At 40.4% G+C, this 19,262-nt stretch overlaps 2 protein-coding genes across 12 annotated transcripts in view; both read right to left on the minus strand.

The window, feature by feature from the left end:
- The window catches only part of KIAA1841 (KIAA1841 ortholog), a 71,299-nt gene extending 68,163 nt beyond the window's left edge, over positions 1–3,136 (minus strand). For 4 of the 11 annotated variants that reach the window (XM_021087517.1, XM_021087514.1, XM_021087510.1 and 1 more), the window contains exon 1: positions 2,962–3,129. The gene's annotated coding sequence lies outside the window, so the exon portion shown is untranslated. Of the gene's footprint in view, positions 1–2,961 lie in introns of all 11 variants that reach the window. The other 7 variants (XM_021087509.1, XM_021087508.1, XM_021087506.1 and 4 more) reach the window with 5 other exon arrangements.
- Positions 14,300–19,262, minus strand: part of PEX13 (peroxisomal biogenesis factor 13) — a 33,638-nt gene continuing 28,675 nt past the window's right edge. The window contains exon 4 of the mRNA XM_003481205.4: positions 14,300–17,699. Coding sequence (XP_003481253.1) covers positions 17,401–17,699 — 299 coding nt within the window. The 3' untranslated portion in view covers positions 14,300–17,400. The remainder of the gene's footprint in view (positions 17,700–19,262) is intronic.

Genomic DNA, 19,262 nt, shown 5'->3' on the forward strand with positions numbered 1-19,262 from the left:
AACAGATGAAAGGAGAGACAGCAACTTTCCAATGAAGTATGTTCTCAATAAAATGAGTAGAAATTCAGATCTAGATTCTTATCTAGTTTACCACTCCCAGTAGTACAATCTATGATTTCTTTCTTTCTTTTTTCTTTTTAGGACCACACCTGAGGCACATGGTTCCCAGGCAAGGGGTAGAATCAGAGCTGCAGCTGCAGGTCTACGCCACAGCCACAGCAACATGGGATCCGAGCCGTGTCTGCAACCCATACCAGAGCTCACGGCAACATGGGATCCTTAATCCACTGAGCAAGGCCAAGAATCAAACTGGCATCCTCATGGATACTAGTTGGATTTGGTACCACTGAGCCACAAAAGGAACTCCAGTACAACCTATGATTTTAATGGTCTTGGCTGTAACATAAGGAAAATAATATCTACCTTTAAGGCTAGAGATTAAATAATATATATATAACATTACCTGGCATACAAAAGATGCTCAATAAATAATTTGTTATTACTATTATTTTCCCCTTTCTCTTTTGGCCATTATTGGCATAAAAATTTCCCCAAATTAGTTTAAGAACTATAAAACATTGCCTTGAGCCCAGTTGATAATAGATTTACAGAAATTCATTGTTCTTTACTCATATGTCCAGGTTATCATCACTATTCATATGATACAATTTGAGATGTATGTTAGGGCATAGAGTATTTTATCATATTTTGTTTGGGCCTCGATACGAAAGTCTAAAATGGAATTCAGGTCAAGGACTTGAATGCTGTTTCTTCTTCACTTCCAAAACAATTCTTTTAAAATTTCTAAAATATTTATTGTAGTCTACAACATGCAGGCACCTGTTAGCTAATCAAAAATACTATTCATATTTTAAATTTGTATGTGTACTTCAAATATAATGTCTATTTATAATATATATGTTTAAGAATAAATCACCTAGGAGTTCCCATCGTGGCTCAGTGGTTAAAGAATCCAACTAGGAACCATGAGGTTGCAGGTTTGATCCCTGGCCTTGCTCAGTGGGTTAAGGATCTGGTGTTGCCATGAGCTGTGGCGTAGGTTGCAGATGAGGCTCAGATCCCACTTTGCTGTGGCTGTGGTGTAGGCCGGCAGCTACAGCTCTAATTAGACCCCTAGCCTGGGAACCTCCATATGCTGTGGAAGCGGCCCAAGAAATGGCAAAAAGACAAAAAAAAAAAAAAAAGAATAAATCATCTAGATGTGAAAATTTTTTTCTACTGACATTTTCTTTTTTTTTTGGTCTTTTTGTCCTTTTAGGGGCGCACCTGAGGCATATGGAGGTTCCCAGGCTAGGGGTCTAATCAGAGCTGCAGCTGCCGGCCTTCGCCAGAGCCACAGTAACGAGGGATCTGAGCCGTGTCTGTGATCTACACCACAGCTGACGGCAACACCGGATCCTTAACCCATTGAGTGAGGCCAGGAATCGAACCCGCAACCTCATGGTTCCTAGTCAGATTCGTTTCCCACCGGATCCTTAACCCATTGAGCGAGGCCAGGAATCGAACCCGCAACCTCATGGTTCCTAGTCAGATTCGTTTCCCACCGGATCCTTAACCCATTGAGCGAGGCCAGGAATCGAACCCGCAACCTCATGGTTCCTAGTCAGATTCGTTTCCGCTGCGCCACAACGGGAACTCCTGCCAATATTTTCTTTACACAACTGAATAATACCAAAGCAAGGGAAAATTATCCAGTATTAATTTCACTTAAATCAAAGTTCAAGAAAGCATCCCTTAGAGTCAGAATGTAAGTATGAAAGGCATAGCACTGAATACATAAATTCTCTCAGAATAGCTGGCACAGTGCATCCCATTCTGGAAAAGAAGTACAGACTTATCGAAAACTGACAATGGGGAAAAATTTGAAGCTCAAATTGCAGTATTACTAGATCTACTCCTATTCATGATAGAACAAGAAAAAGGTATTTTTTAGGCGTTCCCTGGTGGCTCAGAGGGTTAAGGATCTGGTGTTGTCTCTGAAGTGGCCCAGGTTTGATCCCTGGCCAGGGAACTTCTGCATGCCACAGGCAAGACCAAAAACAAAAACCTCTTCAACGTGAAACATGTTATTTGCCAAAAATAAAACTTCTATTTGTTTAACACACTACACTTTTTAAGAACACATCTCATGTCCTCTCTCCCTTTCCCATAATGCTGGATTATTTAAATGTATTAATAAGACCAATCCAAGTAATTAAGACAAAATAGAGGTCCACGACTGGCATCTGCTTTTTCCGTTTTTTCAAATATAAAAATGGTCTTGCAGACAGACTTGTTTTCCTAGGCAGTGGAGGATAGTAAGTGGGGGTGGGGGGCGGCATCAGAGCAGGTCAAAGGCCTTTGGCATAACAGAGTGGGCTATAACACGGAGTCACCCAGCACTGGGGTATAAGCCTTGTGCCCTGGCTTTCCGACACAACTGAGAACCGAGGCAGCTGGCTTTCATTGTGAAGGAGCAAAGAAAACCACAGCTGAAACGCAGGATAACGGGATCAAAGCCCTGCAAACCTTCGGCCCAGGGATTACGGCGCGGCACATCCTCAAGGCACCCCAGTCCTTTTCAGACTCTCGGCCTCCCCCGCACGGATCGAAACTCTCTGGGTGCACAGCGAGCCGGGGGCGGACAAAGGAGCCTGGCGGGTAACGGGACGAGGCGGGGGCAGTTGCTGGGAAGGGACCCGGGCGAGGCCGAGCTTGCAGACTTTGGGGCTCCCTCAGGTGGTCTGCAGGCTTCGGGGCTCTGGAGCAGACAGGGCCGGCAGGCTGTGGGCTGCGTGTGGGGCGTTTGGGGGCACTTTGGGCGAATAGGATGCCGGCCCAGCTCAGCCCTCCTCTTAGGGAGGAGGCCATGGAGGGAACTTGCTAGGTGCCCGCGGTACCGCCTCTCGCCGCACTTCCCGCCCCTAGCCGGCACCTGAACCCCCTCGGCGTCTCGCTCACCTCCACAAGGCCGCGGCGACCTTCGCTGCGTCTCCTTCACCGGCAGAAGCCAGCACTGCCGGGGCCATGAAGACCCCACAACCCAACCCGCAAACCCGGCCGGGGCGTCCTAGTTAGCTGTCCTTGTTAGCCCACAGGCGGCGGCGGGGTACCAGCGCCAGGGGCGGGGAAACGCCGGATCGACCCCGCCCGCCAATCGCAGGCCAGCGCCTCTGCAGCGGAGCCAATGAGAGACGAGATCCTGCTGCGCGGGCGGGAGTAGAGAAGCTGCGGTGGTGAGCGGGCGCCGCGCCTAGCCTAAGCCTTTTTCTTCCCCGCCCCCCTCGCATTCACTCCCTCAGGCTTGCCGCAGTGCAGCGTTGCCATCCTTTCAGCGTCTTGTCTCTTAGCAACCACATGCCCCGACCCTGAACTTAGGTGATCAACTCTGAGTCCAGAAGAAAGCGGAGCATAGGGGAAGTAGAAGAACTCAGATAAAGAATGAATTAAAACCGTTGTTGGCTTTGTATAGCTCCTTAGGTCAAGTAGAATGGGAAAGTTGCATGATCTGAGGGACATGGAAAGTATTTGGGTGAAGCATTGTCTTCAGCAGGAAGCATCTCTTGAAAAATGTAAATAGCTGTGGGTTACACATTAAGTTTTCATACATTAATAGGTTCAGCAAGTATGAACATTAAAGTTAGGCAAGATTTGTACCACAAAGAAGCTAGTTAGGTAAATTCTTAAAGAGAAGCTATTTGGTCTCTACTCCCTCTCTTCCTTTTTTTTTAATATATTTTTTTAATTTTAATTTTTTAATTACTCAAATGAATTTATCACATCTGTAGTTGTGTAATGATCATAACAATCTGATTTCACAGGATTTCCATCCCCCACCCCCCAAACTATCTCCTCCAGAGACCATAAGTTTTTCAATATCTGAGTCAGCATCTGTTCTGCAAAGAAGTACAATCTGTCCTTTTTTCAGATTCTACATGTCAGTGAAAGCATTTGATGTTGGTGTCTCATTGTATGGCTGACTTCACCTAGCATGGTAGTTTCTAGGTCCATCCATGTTGCAAAAAATCCTGGTATTTCGTTCTTTTTAATGACTGAGTAATATTCCATTGTGTACCACATCTTCTTGATCCCCTCCTCTGTCAATGGACATTTAGGTTGTTTCCATGTTTTGGCTATTGTAAATAGTGCTGCAGCCCTGTCTTCCTTTTGTAATCAGATAGGTTAGGGGGTACCCAGAGAAACAGAACCAGGAATGGCTTTCTTGAAATAAGGGAAGCCATTTTGGTCTATGCCATTTTGTGATCTATGCCTGGCCACAATGCTTGCCCTTGAAATAATGATCTTAAGGGAACAAAGGAGTGCAAGAACAGAGAAAAGGCAGTGATAGAGCAGAGTCCTAGCTCCTCCTCAAGAGATATTCATAATGATCCGTCTTTGAGTTCTGCAGGAACTAAGGCCCCCACCCAGGTGTAGGATGGAATAATGATGTTAATCCTCCGGCCTTCAATCAACTAAGACTTGGACTCAGCCAATCTTTGCCCCAAGTCTATGCTGAATTTTCCTCCACTCAAGCACCTTCATGAAATTGCATGTGCCTTTACCTGAAAACTTATCCAATTTTGCTATTCAGGGAGACACTGCTTTGGGAAAGATCTTCATTGTTCTTACTTGGGGCAACCCAGTTTTCAGATAACACTTTCACATAAGCTTGAACTCAGTTGTGATGGCGGTGAGGCAGCTTAAGCCACAAGGATAAGAACAACCCATGTGGGATTGATTGCAGAGAAATAATAGAAGGAACCTGGGTCCTGAATTACCTTTTGAGGCAAAGCTGCATAACAGGCCTCAGACTGTCTGCCTACCTCCGAACTGTTACATGAGAAAAATGTTTGTCTTGCTTTAGCCACTAAAAAAAACAATACAAAAAACAGATGTATTTTGCATCTGTTGTTACAGAAGCTCACTGTATTCCCTAAAAGAGAAAGTTAGTCCCTGAAAGTGATGTGCTACAGTAACAAAGATCTAAGGTACATGTGGCAGGTAGACACAAACTGCAGGCTGGTGACTCTTCCCAAACATATTTTCACCTGCTTTAACTTGAAAGGCAGATTATTAAGCCTAGGGTTCTGAGTGAAGTGGTTTAGAAAAGGTCAGAATGTGAGTTTCTTGTTGACTGCCACTGTGCTTTTAGCAAGGTTTGGTCAAAAGAAATAAAGTCAGTTAATTAACCAGTTTGCAGGCAGACAGAAGAGAATGGAGCTCTGCTACTGGACTCCATCCATAACATCTGTTCTTGCTGTTGATCTACTGTGCATCTCTGAGGAATCAATTTAGGTACTTAACATCTGAAGCTTTTCTTCACCACTCTCCAGCCTTTTCTAGAACAATATATGTTTATAGAATGACAGAACTAGAAAGGATCCTTGAGATAACTTCTTCAGTCTTTTCATTTTAAGGTCAAACAGATTAAGTTCAAGTGACTTGTCCTACTCCTTAGGTTGAATGACATTTGCCCAAGGAAGACTCCTTTTCTTCCTTCTTTTTTTTTAATAGCCACATCCCTGACAGGAAATTGAATCTGAACCACAGCTGTGGCAATTCCAGATCCTTTAACCCACTGCACTGGGCTGGGATCCAACCTGTGTCTCTGCAGTGACCCAAACAGTTGGAGGAAGAATCTTGGGCATTGTGCAGATGTTTGTTCCTGAGGCCTTTTCTGTGGAATGGGCAATCTCACTTAAAACTTCATCCACTTCCTGTCCTCACCCAGTCTAAACCTTCTTATACGATCATCTATCCCTCTATTAATTTTAGTGCAGACTAAGGTGCTTTAACATAGAGACCCAAAATACAGTAGTTTAAACAGGCATCTGAAATGGCTGCTTCCACACCCCACAGAAGGGAGACAGAGTAAGGAATGCATGCCCAATACTTCTAAAGGCATAATCCAGAAGTCACATGCATTACTCCCACTTCTATCCCAACAGCTACAACATACACACGAAGAGACTAGAAAAGGTAGAATTCATTTGAGCAGCCAATTAGCTCATTAACCTCGTTACATGGAGTTTGTGTAATCACCTGGTTACACAGTCAGCTTAACCAGGTATGTACAGTTTGGGAGTTCCCGTTGTGACGCAGTGGTTAACGAATCCGACTAGGAACCATGAGGTTGCGGGTTCGGTCCCTGCCCTTGCTCAGTGGGTTAACGATCCGGCGTTGCCATGAGCTGTGGTGTAGGTTGCAGACGTGGCTCGGATCCCGCGTTGCTGTGGCTCTGGCATAGGCCAGCGGCTACAGCTTCGTTTCGACCCCTAGCCTGGGAACCTCCATATGCTATGGGAGCAGCCCAAGAAATAGCAAAAAAAAAAAAAAAAAAAAAAAGACAACCAGGTATGTACAGTTTGATTTGGCAAGTCCCTTAAATAGCAGCAATGCAAGAATGCTGGTTTTTATGGGTGTGAGCATTACACTGGAAATAATCTAAGGGGTTATTTTGAACTTAATGAGTATTAATAAGTTTTGGATGGAAAAGGTGTTAGCCATTCATATTAAGAAATTAATTGTCACTGGCTTTAAAATTTTGTTCTTTCACATACAAATGGAAAAAGAGTAAAGGATTATATGTTTAATCATTAATACAATAGGTAAGAAGTGGGTTTTTCCAATTTGTGAATTTAGTTGCTTTTATCATATATGGATGAACAATTTTCAGAGAATTTCAAAGAATGTTACCATAGATGACAAAAATACATAAAACTACACTATTATAAATGTAGCAGCTTTTTCCATTGTTGAGTCAGAAGGCACTTAGCTATCTTCTCAAGTCTTAAAGCAGAAGTTTGCAAATGTCTGTCCTAAAGACCTGTTAAGATTTTTTGGCAAACAAGAAAAACAAGATGACATATACATGCTTGCTGGTTTATTAATAGAAATGTTTTGTTTACTTTCCAGTGTTAATACCTTTCCTTCACTCCTGGTTTCTCCTCATGTTCCATTGGGAATGTTGAATTTCCCGGGTAATTTCAATGTAAGGATTAGTTTTTATAAAATTAGTTTAAAAAAAAAATCTCAAACAAAAGCACAGATATATTGGATTTTCCACAAGGTAAAATTTCAAATACTTGTCTATGAGAGTCTGGAAATTGGAGGGACTTCTACTTTTGCAACTGTGATGACACTCTCTTACTAAACAAGTAAGACCTTGGCTGGGATACATACATTAAAGCACTACTGATCTCATAGCAAGTAGGGAGAGAGGGAAAAATCCATCAAAACTGATGGGAAACTGCAGGCAGAAGAGAGGGTATAGGTGTCCAGAGGGTGGATTGCCACAGCAATTTAGCTGTCAGGATTCTGAGCTTTGGGCTCAGAGTGAGAGTGAAGGGAAGTTAAAGATCTCCTACTCTTACTCAAGACCTTCAAGGGAGGACTGAAATTTGTCCCACAATAATGATTTCCCCCATTATATTAGCAGAGGCAGAGGTGAATTCTCTGTAGTCATGCCTTCCCCAATTTTGGCCTGCAGAATTTACATATTAACAAGCAATATGAATTCCCACTGTGGCGCAATGAGATCAGTGGTGTCTCTGGCAGGAATTTGGGTTCCATCCCCAACCTGGCACAATGCGTTAAGGATCTGGCATTGTCGCAGCTTTGGTGTAGATAGCAACTGCTGCATGGATCTGATCACTGGCCCAGGAACTCCATATGCTGTGGTGCGGTCAAAAAAAAGAGAGAGAGAAAAAAAAAACAAACAAAAAAACAAGCAATGAACTCATAAAGGTCACCATAAATGTGAAGAGGCCAGATATTATGTGTGAGGGTCAGCAAAAAAAAGTGAGCATTTTAACTTCCAAAGACTGCAGCTATTGGACTTCTGTAGACATTCACATGGCATGCTTACATAAATGATTAATAATGAACAGGCAGACTGAAAAAAACTTCCAGATGTAATTATCGAAATACAGTTAAATTTAAAATATAATTATGGAGTTCCCGTTGTGGTGCAGTGGTTAATGAATCCGACTAGGAATCATGAGGTTGCGGGTTCGGTCCCTGGCCTTGCTCAGTGGGTTAAGGATCTGGTGTTGCTGTGAGCTGTGGTGTAGGTTGCAGACGCGGCTGGGATCCCTCGTTGCTGTGGCTCTGGCGTGTAGGCCGGCGGCTACAGCTCTGATTCGACCCCTAGACTGGGAACCTCCATATGCTGTGGGAGCAGCCCTAGAAAAGGCAAAAAGACAAAAAAAAAAAAAAAATATATATATATATATATAATTATGGAAATTTAAAGAAACCTTAGTGAATCAGTGACATGTCAGAAATACCTAAATAGTGAACACGTAAATACTGTATACATGAAAAATCTTTCAATTGCAGCACAGAGAAAAATAGATGAAAAATATGAAAGACAGGTAGGATGAGGTCTAAACATATGTATAATTTAAGTTCTACAGAGAACAGAGAGAATGAAGATAACGCAAAATTTCCAGAATTGATTAAAAGATGAATCCAAAGATCCACAGATCCTGGAATCAAATGCATGATGAATAGTATAAATACAACGAAGTTGTTGGGGGCAATTACAGTATCAATTCTAAGTATGCCCTCTAAGAGGTATGCTATCTAAATGACTTGTAGTCTTTTCTCTAGGGCTTAGTTTCCAACTGAAGCTTATTGTACTGGCTTTAAACTAAAACTTCTTTGGAGTTCCCACAGTGGCTCAGTGGTAATGAACCCGATTAGGATCCCTGAGGATGTGGTTCGATCCCTGGCCTCACCCAGTGGGTCAAAGGATCCAGTGTTGCTGTGGTATAGGTCACAGACATGGCTCAGATCCTGAGTTGCTATGGCCTAGGCCAGCAGCTGTTGCTCTGATTGGACCCCTAGCCTGGCAACCTCCATATGCCAGGGTGTGGCTCTAAAAAAAAAAAAAGAATGAAGACTGAGAACTGGTCACCAGATAGCAGTGTAATGGTCACTAAGTGACCTCAACAAGAGTTGTTTTTGATGGGAGGGAAGGGGTTGGGAAAAACCTGCTGAATTAAGTTCAACACAGAACAGGGGGAGGCAGGTGGAATGGGCAGTAGTATACATAACTTGCTCAAGGGTATATAAAACATGGCTGCAGAAAACCATGTTTAGTTTCTAGTTAATTACAAGAGATTAATTATTCACCTTATTCTCCTTTCCTCTCAAAATCTCCCCAAAAATGACGGTAAAAGAATGAGGGATATTAAGCAACCAGGAAAAGCATAAAAAGACAACGATGAATGAGACTTTCAGAAGTGGTCAGAAGGCAAATGGATGTAAGGTAACTTCGCAGAGGGGATGAAATTATACTTAAGACAGGGATTCTGAAAACAATTAAGGCCATTTATACTGCAGAACCCTTGAAAGGACCAGTACTTGGAAGCTTCAGGCACCACTCCTTGTAGCCAGATACAGTACACAGAAAAAGGCAAATAAAAAAAGCAAGGCACTATCAATGCCAGGAAAATCAGAGTTATTCAATAAATAAACAGCAGGGAAGAAAGAAATAATATTTCCAGGGTCACAAGAATGCAAACATTTTCACTGACTTAACTAAAAGTTAAAATAATCTTAGGAAAGTGGGTAAGGGGAAGTGTGGGATAGTAGTGTAAGGCAGTCAAATATTCCATGGAGGTGCGATGCAGAGGGTAATAGAAAACCTCTAAAGTTGTTAGGTCAAAAGAGCAAAATAAGTGTATTATGTAGAAATAAAAAGGTTAAAACAGAATAGCAAGGAGTTAAATGTGGTTGCCTCTGGGACCAGGACTCTGGACTGAGGCAGGGGAGTATCTTGTTTACTTTTTTTTTGTCTTTTAGGGCCACACCCTCGGCATACGGAGGTTCCCAGGCTAGGGGTCTAATCAGAGCTACAGCTTTTAGCCTACGCTACAGCCACTGCCACCGCCAGATCCAAGCCACGTATGCGACCTACACCACAGCTCATGGTAACGCTGGATCCTTAACCCACTGAGTGAGGCCAGGGCCTGAACCCTCAACCTTGTGGTTCCTAGTCAGATTCGTTTCTGCTGCACCACAACGGGAACTCCTCTTATACGTTTTTTTTTTTTTAATTTTTTAAATTTGTTTATTATTATTATTATTATTATTATTTTGTCTTTTGTCTTTTTGTTGTTGTTGTTGTTATTGTTGCTATTTCTTGGGCCGCTCCCGCGGCATATGGAGGTTCCCAGGCCAGGGGTTGAATCGGAGCTGTAGCCACCCGCCTACGCCAGAGCCACAGCACCGCGGGATCCGAGCCGAGTCTGCAACCTACACCACAGCTCACGGCAACGCCAGATCGTTAACCCACTGAGCAAGGCCAGGGACCGAACCCGCAACCTCATGGTTCTTAATCGGATTCGTTAACCACTGCGCCACGACGGGAACTCCTTATATGTTTTTAATCACAGTTTGATTTTTTAATACCATGTGGTTATACCTGTCTGATGGTTAAAAATATGTAAATGATGCACAAAACTTTATAGTAAATAAAGATAAATAGTAACTTCAGATAAGTTGTTTGTTCAACTAGCCAAATATTAAAAATAAAAAACTATAACAATCTGGAACAAAAACTGTAATTGATACCAACATTGGTGAAAGACTAGATGCAGGGAGACAATATGGAAGGTGTCTGGAGAGAGCAGGGAGGATGATTGTGTGCCAACATTCTTTGTTATTATAAGATTCCAATACTGATAATTTTATTATTTTTTCAGAGGAGGATTTTTTTTTTTTTTTTGGCCATGCCTGCAGCATGTGGAAGTTCCTGGGCCAGGGACTGAACCTGTACCACAGCAGCAATCAGGATCGCTGCAGTGACACCACCAGATCTTTAGCCTGCTGCCTCTCAAGGGACTCCTAATACTGATGTTTAAGCATTGGTAGAGAAAAATAAGCATAATTGTGGGTTAGAAGTAACCACAAAAAGAATAAAAGTAGAATGTATAACTTCCAAACCTGTGGAAGAAAATTTGACCTATAAAAAAATAAACAGATGTAATTCCCATTGCGGCTCAGTGGTAAGGAAGCCAATTAGTATCCATGAGGATGTGGGTTCAAGCCCTGGCCTCACTCAGTGGGTTAAGGATCCGGTGTTGCCATGAGCTGTGGTTGTGGCTGTGGTGTAGGCCAGCAGCTACAGCTCCAATTAGACCCTTAGCCTGGGAACCTCCATATGCCATGGGTGTGGCCCTAAAAAAACAAAAAAACAAAAAAAGAAAGAAAGAAACAGCAAGTATGACAAGTACAAAACATAAAGTAGGCAAAACATATAAAATAGCAACTAATAAAACCACGAAAATATATCAACTGAAGATTTTAAATATATTTCTTTTAGAAACAGGAAAGAGACAAAAAAATCAATATACACACAGATTTAAAATATACGTTTGAATTTGTTTCTTTGGCCACGCTCACAGCATATGGAAGTTCCCAGGCCAGGGACTGAACCTGAGCTGCAGCTGTAACCTACATCACAGCTGTGGCAATGCTGATTCCTTAACCCACTGTGCCACAGCATGAACTCCCTAAAATATACACTCAATTTAACATTCTACTCAATCAAACACAATTTCCTACTCCATATTTTCACATGGAAATATTTCTCTAGAATAACTCTGGTGCCTCGTTCTCCCTCCTTCTCTCCCTGTCTCACCTACGGCTTTTTTAGGGGAGGGAAGATTTGGCTGTTGAATTTGGAAGGAGAAAATATATAATGCAGTTTTCCACCTCCTCTCTACTCTCTCACTGGAGCTGCCTACCTACAGTTAAAGTGCTTTCTGGTCTGTTTTCCTGACGATTTTATGAGTCAGGTGGGTGGTCATCCTGCCTGAAACTGGATAGAAATTTAATTCAGGGAAATATTAGCAAATCCTATGTCATGTCCTCCAAGCTAGCTCTCACACAAAGTTCACAATCCCTGCCTGTCTGCTCAAAGCCTTCAATCAGTTGTTCAGACTCTTAAACATAAGCAGCAGAAACTGAAGGAAAATCTTTATCATTATAGAGATAAAACATAAACACACAGTGACGTGGGGGGGGGGGAAGACTATGTAGGAAAGTCAAAACTTCAAAACAAAATAATTTATAATCATTAATATCCTCAGAATGACCCTACAATTCTACAAGTTTCCAGAGAAGAAAATAAAAACAAACAAAACAGGGCACATACAAAATTTCAAGAATCAGAACAGCTTCAGACTTCTCAGTGGCCACAAGGGAAGCTAGAGACAATGGAGAAATCCCTTCAAAATTTTAAAGAAAAATAACAACCAACTTGGAATTCTATATCCAGACTTTTATTCAAATCAAGAGTAGAATTAAAGAGATTTTCAGGAGTTCCCGTCGTGGCGCAGTGGTTAACGAATCCGACTAGGAACCATGAGGTTGCGGGTTCGGTCCCTGCCCTTGCTCAGTGGGTTAACGATCCGGCGTTGCCGTGAGCTGTGGTGTAGGTTGCAGACGCGGCTCGGATCCCGCGTTGCTGTGGCTCTGGTGTAGGCCGGTGGCTACAGCTCCGATTCAACCCCTGGCCTGGGAACCTCCATATGCCGCGGGAACGGCCCAAGAAATAGCAACAACAACAAAAGACAAAAAGACAAAAAAAAAAAAAAAAAAATTTCTGTGTGTTGAACAAATATATCCACTGTGTTTTTCCAGGCTGTTCTGATATTCAGCAAAGTAATTTAAAATTACATTTTGGGCAAGATTATAAGTACAAGTGAACTAATTTTAATTTTTAATTACGTGTGAATCTGAAACACTAGATTGATATAAACACCTTGTGACATTTTAAAAGGTGGTAAGAAGTTTAAATATACATGGAAAAATTTACAAAATATATAACTGCCATAACCTCTTACCAGCTATCTCCAATATCATCAATGAAGAAAGTGAAAAGCGAGTTAAATCTTACAGTAAGTAATGGTGTCCAGACTAGAATCTAGGTGTCCCAAAATCTAGATTTTTATTTAACGTACCCGCAGCAAACGGAAGTTCCTGGAACAGGGACCAAACCCATGCCACATCAGAGACAATGCCAGATCCTTAACCGCCATGCCAGTGGTAATTCCAAGATAATTTTTATATAAATGTAAATCCAATATTTTCTTTAAAACACAAGGAAATAGAACAGACACACTGGTTTGCAGTAATTAATATAAAGATAAGAAGAAAAAGACAGATTTTTATATTAACTGTAATCCTGGAAAAAGAGTTAATAGTTTGTCTTCAAAAAATGCATATCTGGAGTTCCCATCGTGGCGCAGTGGTTAACGAATCCGATTAGGAACCATGAGGTTGCGGGTTCGGTCCCTGGCCTTGCTCAGTGGGTTAACGATCTGGCGTTGCCGTGAGCTGTGGTGAAGGTTGCAGACGCGGCTCGGATTCAGCGTTGCTGTGGCTCTGGCGTAGGCCGACAGCTACAGCTCCGATTAGACCCCTAGCCTGGGAACCTCCATATGCCGAGGGAGCGGCCCAAGAAAAGGCAAAAAGACAAAAAAAAAAAAAAAAAAAAGAACCAGACATAATGTACAAGAGAATGCAGGTTTGCTCTCTGGCCTTGCTCAGTGGGTTAAGGATCCGGCGTTGCTGAGAGCTGTGGTGTAGGTTGCAGACGCGGCTCGGATCCCGTGTTGCTGTGGCTCTGGCGTAGGCTGGTGGCTACAGCTCCGATTCGACCCCTAGCCTGGGAACCTCCATATGGTGCGGGAGCGGCCCAAGAAATAGCAAAAAAAAAAAAAAAAAAAAAAAAAAAGACAAAAAAAATGTATATCAAGTTTAAAATACTTTATGTCTTTTTTTTTTTGGCCATTTCTTGGGCTGCTCCCACAGCATATGGAGGTTCCCAGGCTAGGGGTCGAATCGGACCTGTAGCCGCCGGCATACACCACAGCCACAGCAACTCGGGATCCGAGCTTTATCTGCGACCTACACCACAGCTCACAGCAATGCCGGATCCCTAACCCACTCAGCAAGGCCAGGGATGGAACCCACAACATCATGGTTCCTAGTCAGATTCGTTAACCACTGAGCCACGACGGGAACTCCAAGTTTAAGATACTTTAAAAGTAACTTCACAATCTATTAAAAATAAAATTTTAACTGCACTTAGTATCTATTCTTTTTTCTATTAAAGAAAGCACAACATCAAGAACAGTAGTATTCAAGTTAATGTATAATTATGACAGTGACAGACTAAAACAAGCACCTAAATAAAATATTAAAACATGAAAATTTATACTCCTCTTACCCTTTTCTTTCTACACCGATAAACTACAATCAGAAAAAATTTAAATAAAACCTGTTTTCTTTTTGTAATGTGATTATTTTATTTAATTGAAAATGTGTTAGTTTCAGGTATAATTTCTGTCAAGTAGCAGTCCTTAAATAAGTTCCTAAAAACAACAAAGTTGGAGCATTAAACATTACATTTAATCATTTAAAAATTATACTAAAACTGTCAGGATAAAAACATTACAAAATTTCTTATTCTAGTCCTCAATTCCTCTTCTAGATTCTTAATGGAAAAGGAATTTTCAGACACAAATAGTTACCAGATAATGTACACTGCAATTTAGCTTTTTATTTAAAATTTTTTTCTTATGGCCACACCTGTGGCATATAGAAGTTCTGGGGCTAGGGGTTAAATCCGAGCTACGGCTGCCCACCTATGCCACAGCTATGATGACATTGGATCTGAGCCACATCTGTAATCTACGCTGTAGGTTGGGGCAACATTGGGTCCTCAACCCACTGAGCAAGGACAGAGATCGAACCCACATCTTCATGGAGACTACATTGGGTCCTTAACCTGCTGAGCTACAATGGGAACTCCCAATTTAGCTTTTTTTGGGGGGGGGGGCTGCACCAGCGGCACATGAAGTTCGCAGGCTGGGGCTACAGCTGCCATCTTATGCTACAGCAACGCAGGATCCGAGCTGCGTCTGAGACCTACGCTATAGCTCAGGGCCACACTGGATCCTTAACCCACTGAGTGAGGCCAGGGATTGAACTCTCATCCCCATAGAAACAAGTCAGGTTCATTTCCACTGCGCCACAATGGGAACTCCCAATTTAGCATTTTTAACCAAAAATTAAACACCTTAAGAAAAGTCAAATTGTTTTTGTCATTCATTCCATGCTATATTCTTCTCCTTATAAATCTTTAAAACCAATCACAACTATCATCCTCAAGACCCACCTTTTAAAAATCTAAATGGCACTGACTCAACATTTTACTTCTGCTTCACTTCTAGCATTCAATTTAGATGTCCCAAAACCAAATTTAATAATTTGTTTTATCAAAAATTTGTTTCAAGAACAGAATTTCCAAAATTACTCTAACCAAATAAGGCAGAACCTCTAATTGTAGAACACATATGGAAAATAATATATAGGTAACTTAATGTGCTTAATCTGAAGACTTGATGAACTGGGTGTTAGAAAAATATTCCTAAGATAAACAGATTTTACTATCTTTTTACTTTTTTTGCGCACATAAACATTTTGTATTTTAAAGGACGTGTTACTTATTACACTGTCTTAGAAGTTCCCAAGAAGACTTTAGTAAAATTCTATGTTGATTAGTTAGTTCCCAATGTTTTAGTCTGAAGTCTGAATTGTTGCAGAATTACTTGTTGAACATAAAGTCTACAAGAAGAAAGAAAAATTACTTAAACCAAAATCTTTATCAAGTAATTCCAGGACCTCAACAATATCTTTTGGTTTTTTTAGTCTTTTTAGGGCCACACTTGTGGCATATGGAGGTTCCTGGGCCAGGGGGTCTAATCGGAGCTACAACTGCCGGCCTATGCCAGAGCCACAGCAAAAGCAGATCTGAGCCGCATCTGCGACCTACACCACAGCTCACGGCAACGCCAGATCCTTAACCCCTGAGTGAGGCTAGGGATCGAACCTGCAACCTCATGGTTCCTAGTCAGATTTGTTTCTGCTGTGCCACAATGGAACTCCTCGACAATATCTTAAAGTGCATTCTTGTACACTGGTATTCCTGATGGCATTGTTTTTGTAGTACGATCATAGCAAGTATCAGACTTTTCCAATTTTGTAGGGAAATACTTCAGTGTACTGAAGTTTAACTATATTTAAAAATCATTAAACAAAAAAAAGTCAAATAGCATTATGATATTCTAAATGGCAATTCAGCATTTTATTTTTTTTCTTTTTGCCATTTCTTGGGCCGCTCCTGCGGCATATGGAGGTTCCCAGGCTAGGGGTCGAATTGGAGCTGTAGCTGCCAGCCTACGCCAGAGCCACAGCAACGCAGGATCCGAGCCGCGTCTGCTACCTACACCACAGCTCACGGCAACGCCAGAACCTTGACCCACTGAGCAAGGGCAGGGATCAAACCCGCAACCTCATGGTTCCTAGTCGGATTCATTAACCACTGCGCCACGACGGGAACTCCAGCATTTTATTTTTAGTCTCTGTAGTAAAAATCAAACCTAAAAGAAAAGTGTACCCAATGTGACACACTCTCAATGTTTAAAGAACAGTCTAGAATACTGAGTTTTAAAAAGTAATTGTACTAGGTAGAAGCACAGAATCTATGAAAAGGTTTAAAATCACTACTGCTAGAATTGAGTACAAACTCTAAAGAACTTGAGTCTTGGCTGGAGGAAAACACAATAAATCTTTCATATACATACTCTGATTCACCCAGGATGAAAACTAGTCATATTGTAAAGGGATAAAAAGTTATATGACCCTCTGAAGAAATGGAAATAATATGTTAAGAAAAATAAATTACAGCCTTTTTACTAGCAGGGAAAATTATTAAGGCTAAATATCAACCTGGGACCATTTCCTTCAAAATGCCAAGATAAATTAAAAAACAAACAATAAAAGATAATAATATCAATTGTTGTTGGGAGAAAACACATTACTATTGCCTAAAGCAAACCCAACACTGGATGTAATACACATCAGAAAATTTTTATTATTCAGTTTAATTGAAGTTGTAAAAAAATTTTACCTTTTTGCCTGTTCTTATATTTATATATTGTCAGTCAATTACTGAGGATTTCAGGTCAATTAATCTAGAATTTAAAAACTCATTAATGATCCCTACTGTAACAAATTGTGTATTCTATAGTTCATCAGTCTTACTATTTCAATAAACACAGGGTTTTAAATAAGATGACAATGATAGTCTCCATAATCTTAAATCTGGGTGAAACAAATATCCTCATGGTCCAATAACTCATAAAATGTAACCAGGTCACTAGACCAACATACTAGTGTACAGCTTTAATAATTTCTAGCAGCAAAACATCTGGAATAGCCATTAACAAATGTTTTCATTGGATTGTAGATTTCTTTGCGGAATTAATTTTTAAAAAGTATTCCAAATTATAGTTCAACTGCAGGCAAACATGAAATATATCAAAGATCTTGTTTATCTCCATTTTTCCCACTGGAATCAGGTGCAACTGTAACCTTAGTAGTTTCAACGAAGACAGATTCAAAGGCGGCTTCCTGTTCTTCCAAAGAATCGGCAGCTGTGGCTCCTTTAGTTAGTGTTGTGTTGGTAAAAGACTGCTGCTGCTTGGAAATTTTACTGGATTCCACCGTTTTTCTACCTCTTCTTTTACCAAGAATTTTGACATAATTAGCAGGTATAAGTCCTGTTGTTTGACCATCAAGACTAGCCAGAAGCCAGCCACGCACTCTGGGTTGCTGTTCTGATGAAAGAAAAGACAGTTTTATGATTACACTATACTTTGAGGGTCCAAGAGAATATTGATAGCAAATTATTAAGTAAAATCTGTTACACTTACATAATAAAATATATAAACAAGTAGCATACATGAATATTCAAAATCAAGATGACTGGACCTAATTCTAGGATCCCTTTTAATTTTTAAAAGTATTTAAAAATTAATACTTTTAATTTTATACTTACTAAATATTTTCCAACCTTGAAGAATATAAAGTTTGTATCAGTTGCTGCATTCATAGAGTTAAAGGATTCAGTTCTCTCGAAAGCTGAAAATATCAATATCTTTCATTTTTTAAACTGGAATTTAAGGAATGATGATTTCTTTACTTCTCAATCAGATAAGTTAGAGGTAGGTATAAAAAATAAATATATACATTTATGTAAGCCAGCTTCCTTTACATACTTTTGGCCAAAATATAAAATTCAATCTATATGGCTGTCATGTACAATCCTGAAGGATAGTAAATGTTAAAGTGTAATTTTAAGCGTTAATTTCTAAGAAGCTGAAGACCTCAGTTTCTTATAACCACATGATAAAAAGTTAAAGGCAATACTCTAAACTTAAAGTAGGAAAAAATATTTAAATACTCAATTTTTGTATTTAGGTATTCTCCCACCTATTTTAATTATGTCTTTATTTATTCGTTTTTTTTTAGGGCCGCACCCACGGCATATGGAAGTTTCCAGGCTAGAGGTCACAATGGAGCTACAGCTGCTGGCCTACACCGCAGCCACAGCAACACCAGATCCAGCCTTATCTGCAACCTATACCACAGCTCACAGCAACATCAGATCCTTTGACTCACTGAGTGAAACCAGGGATCAAACCTGCATCCTCATGGATACCAGTCGGATTCATTTCTGCTGCTCCACAACAGGAACTACCTAATTATGTCTTTAAAAAGCTGTTTAACTGTTAAGTTTTAGTTCAACATTATACTTTAAGCATAATATGACATTTTCATGTACAATATTCTATAACAAAAGAAAAAAAAGTTAAATTAACCATGTCTGTGACTGATTTTGTTCTAAAGGCCCAAAAATATTTTACTTGAGCAATGGCAGGAAGCAAAGAAGCAAAGCCAAAGTGTTAGAAGGCATTATTAGCTGAAGAATAATCTGAGATACAATTTTTTTCTGCAATATTATAATGCAGTTGAAAGAAACCACACTTGATCTTCTTTATTCTTTATTTAGATTAATTAAAACTAATTATCTGTATTGTTCCTCTAATAATAAATCTTAAAAAGAAATCATTTTTTTTTGAAATCCAAAATAGTAAGCTGCTATTTTCTCTAGAAGAAAACATGTATATAATACCTCGAAGCCTAGGATTTTAAAAAAAAATTGTATCATTTATTCTGGGAAGCCTAAGTTTTGTGTGGATGAGGCAGAGATTTAGCAAATTTGATCCATAATTTTAAAAGTACATATTAAACTAAATGATTTGAACACTGAAGGTATTTTTTTCCTTATGTAAAGACTAATACCAATAAAAGGCTAAAGTTTCTATCAATAGGTCACA

This window comes from Sus scrofa, chromosome 3 (assembly GCF_000003025.6).
Source record: "Sus scrofa isolate TJ Tabasco breed Duroc chromosome 3, Sscrofa11.1, whole genome shotgun sequence".
NCBI classification, from domain to species: Eukaryota; Metazoa; Chordata; class Mammalia; order Artiodactyla; family Suidae; genus Sus; species Sus scrofa.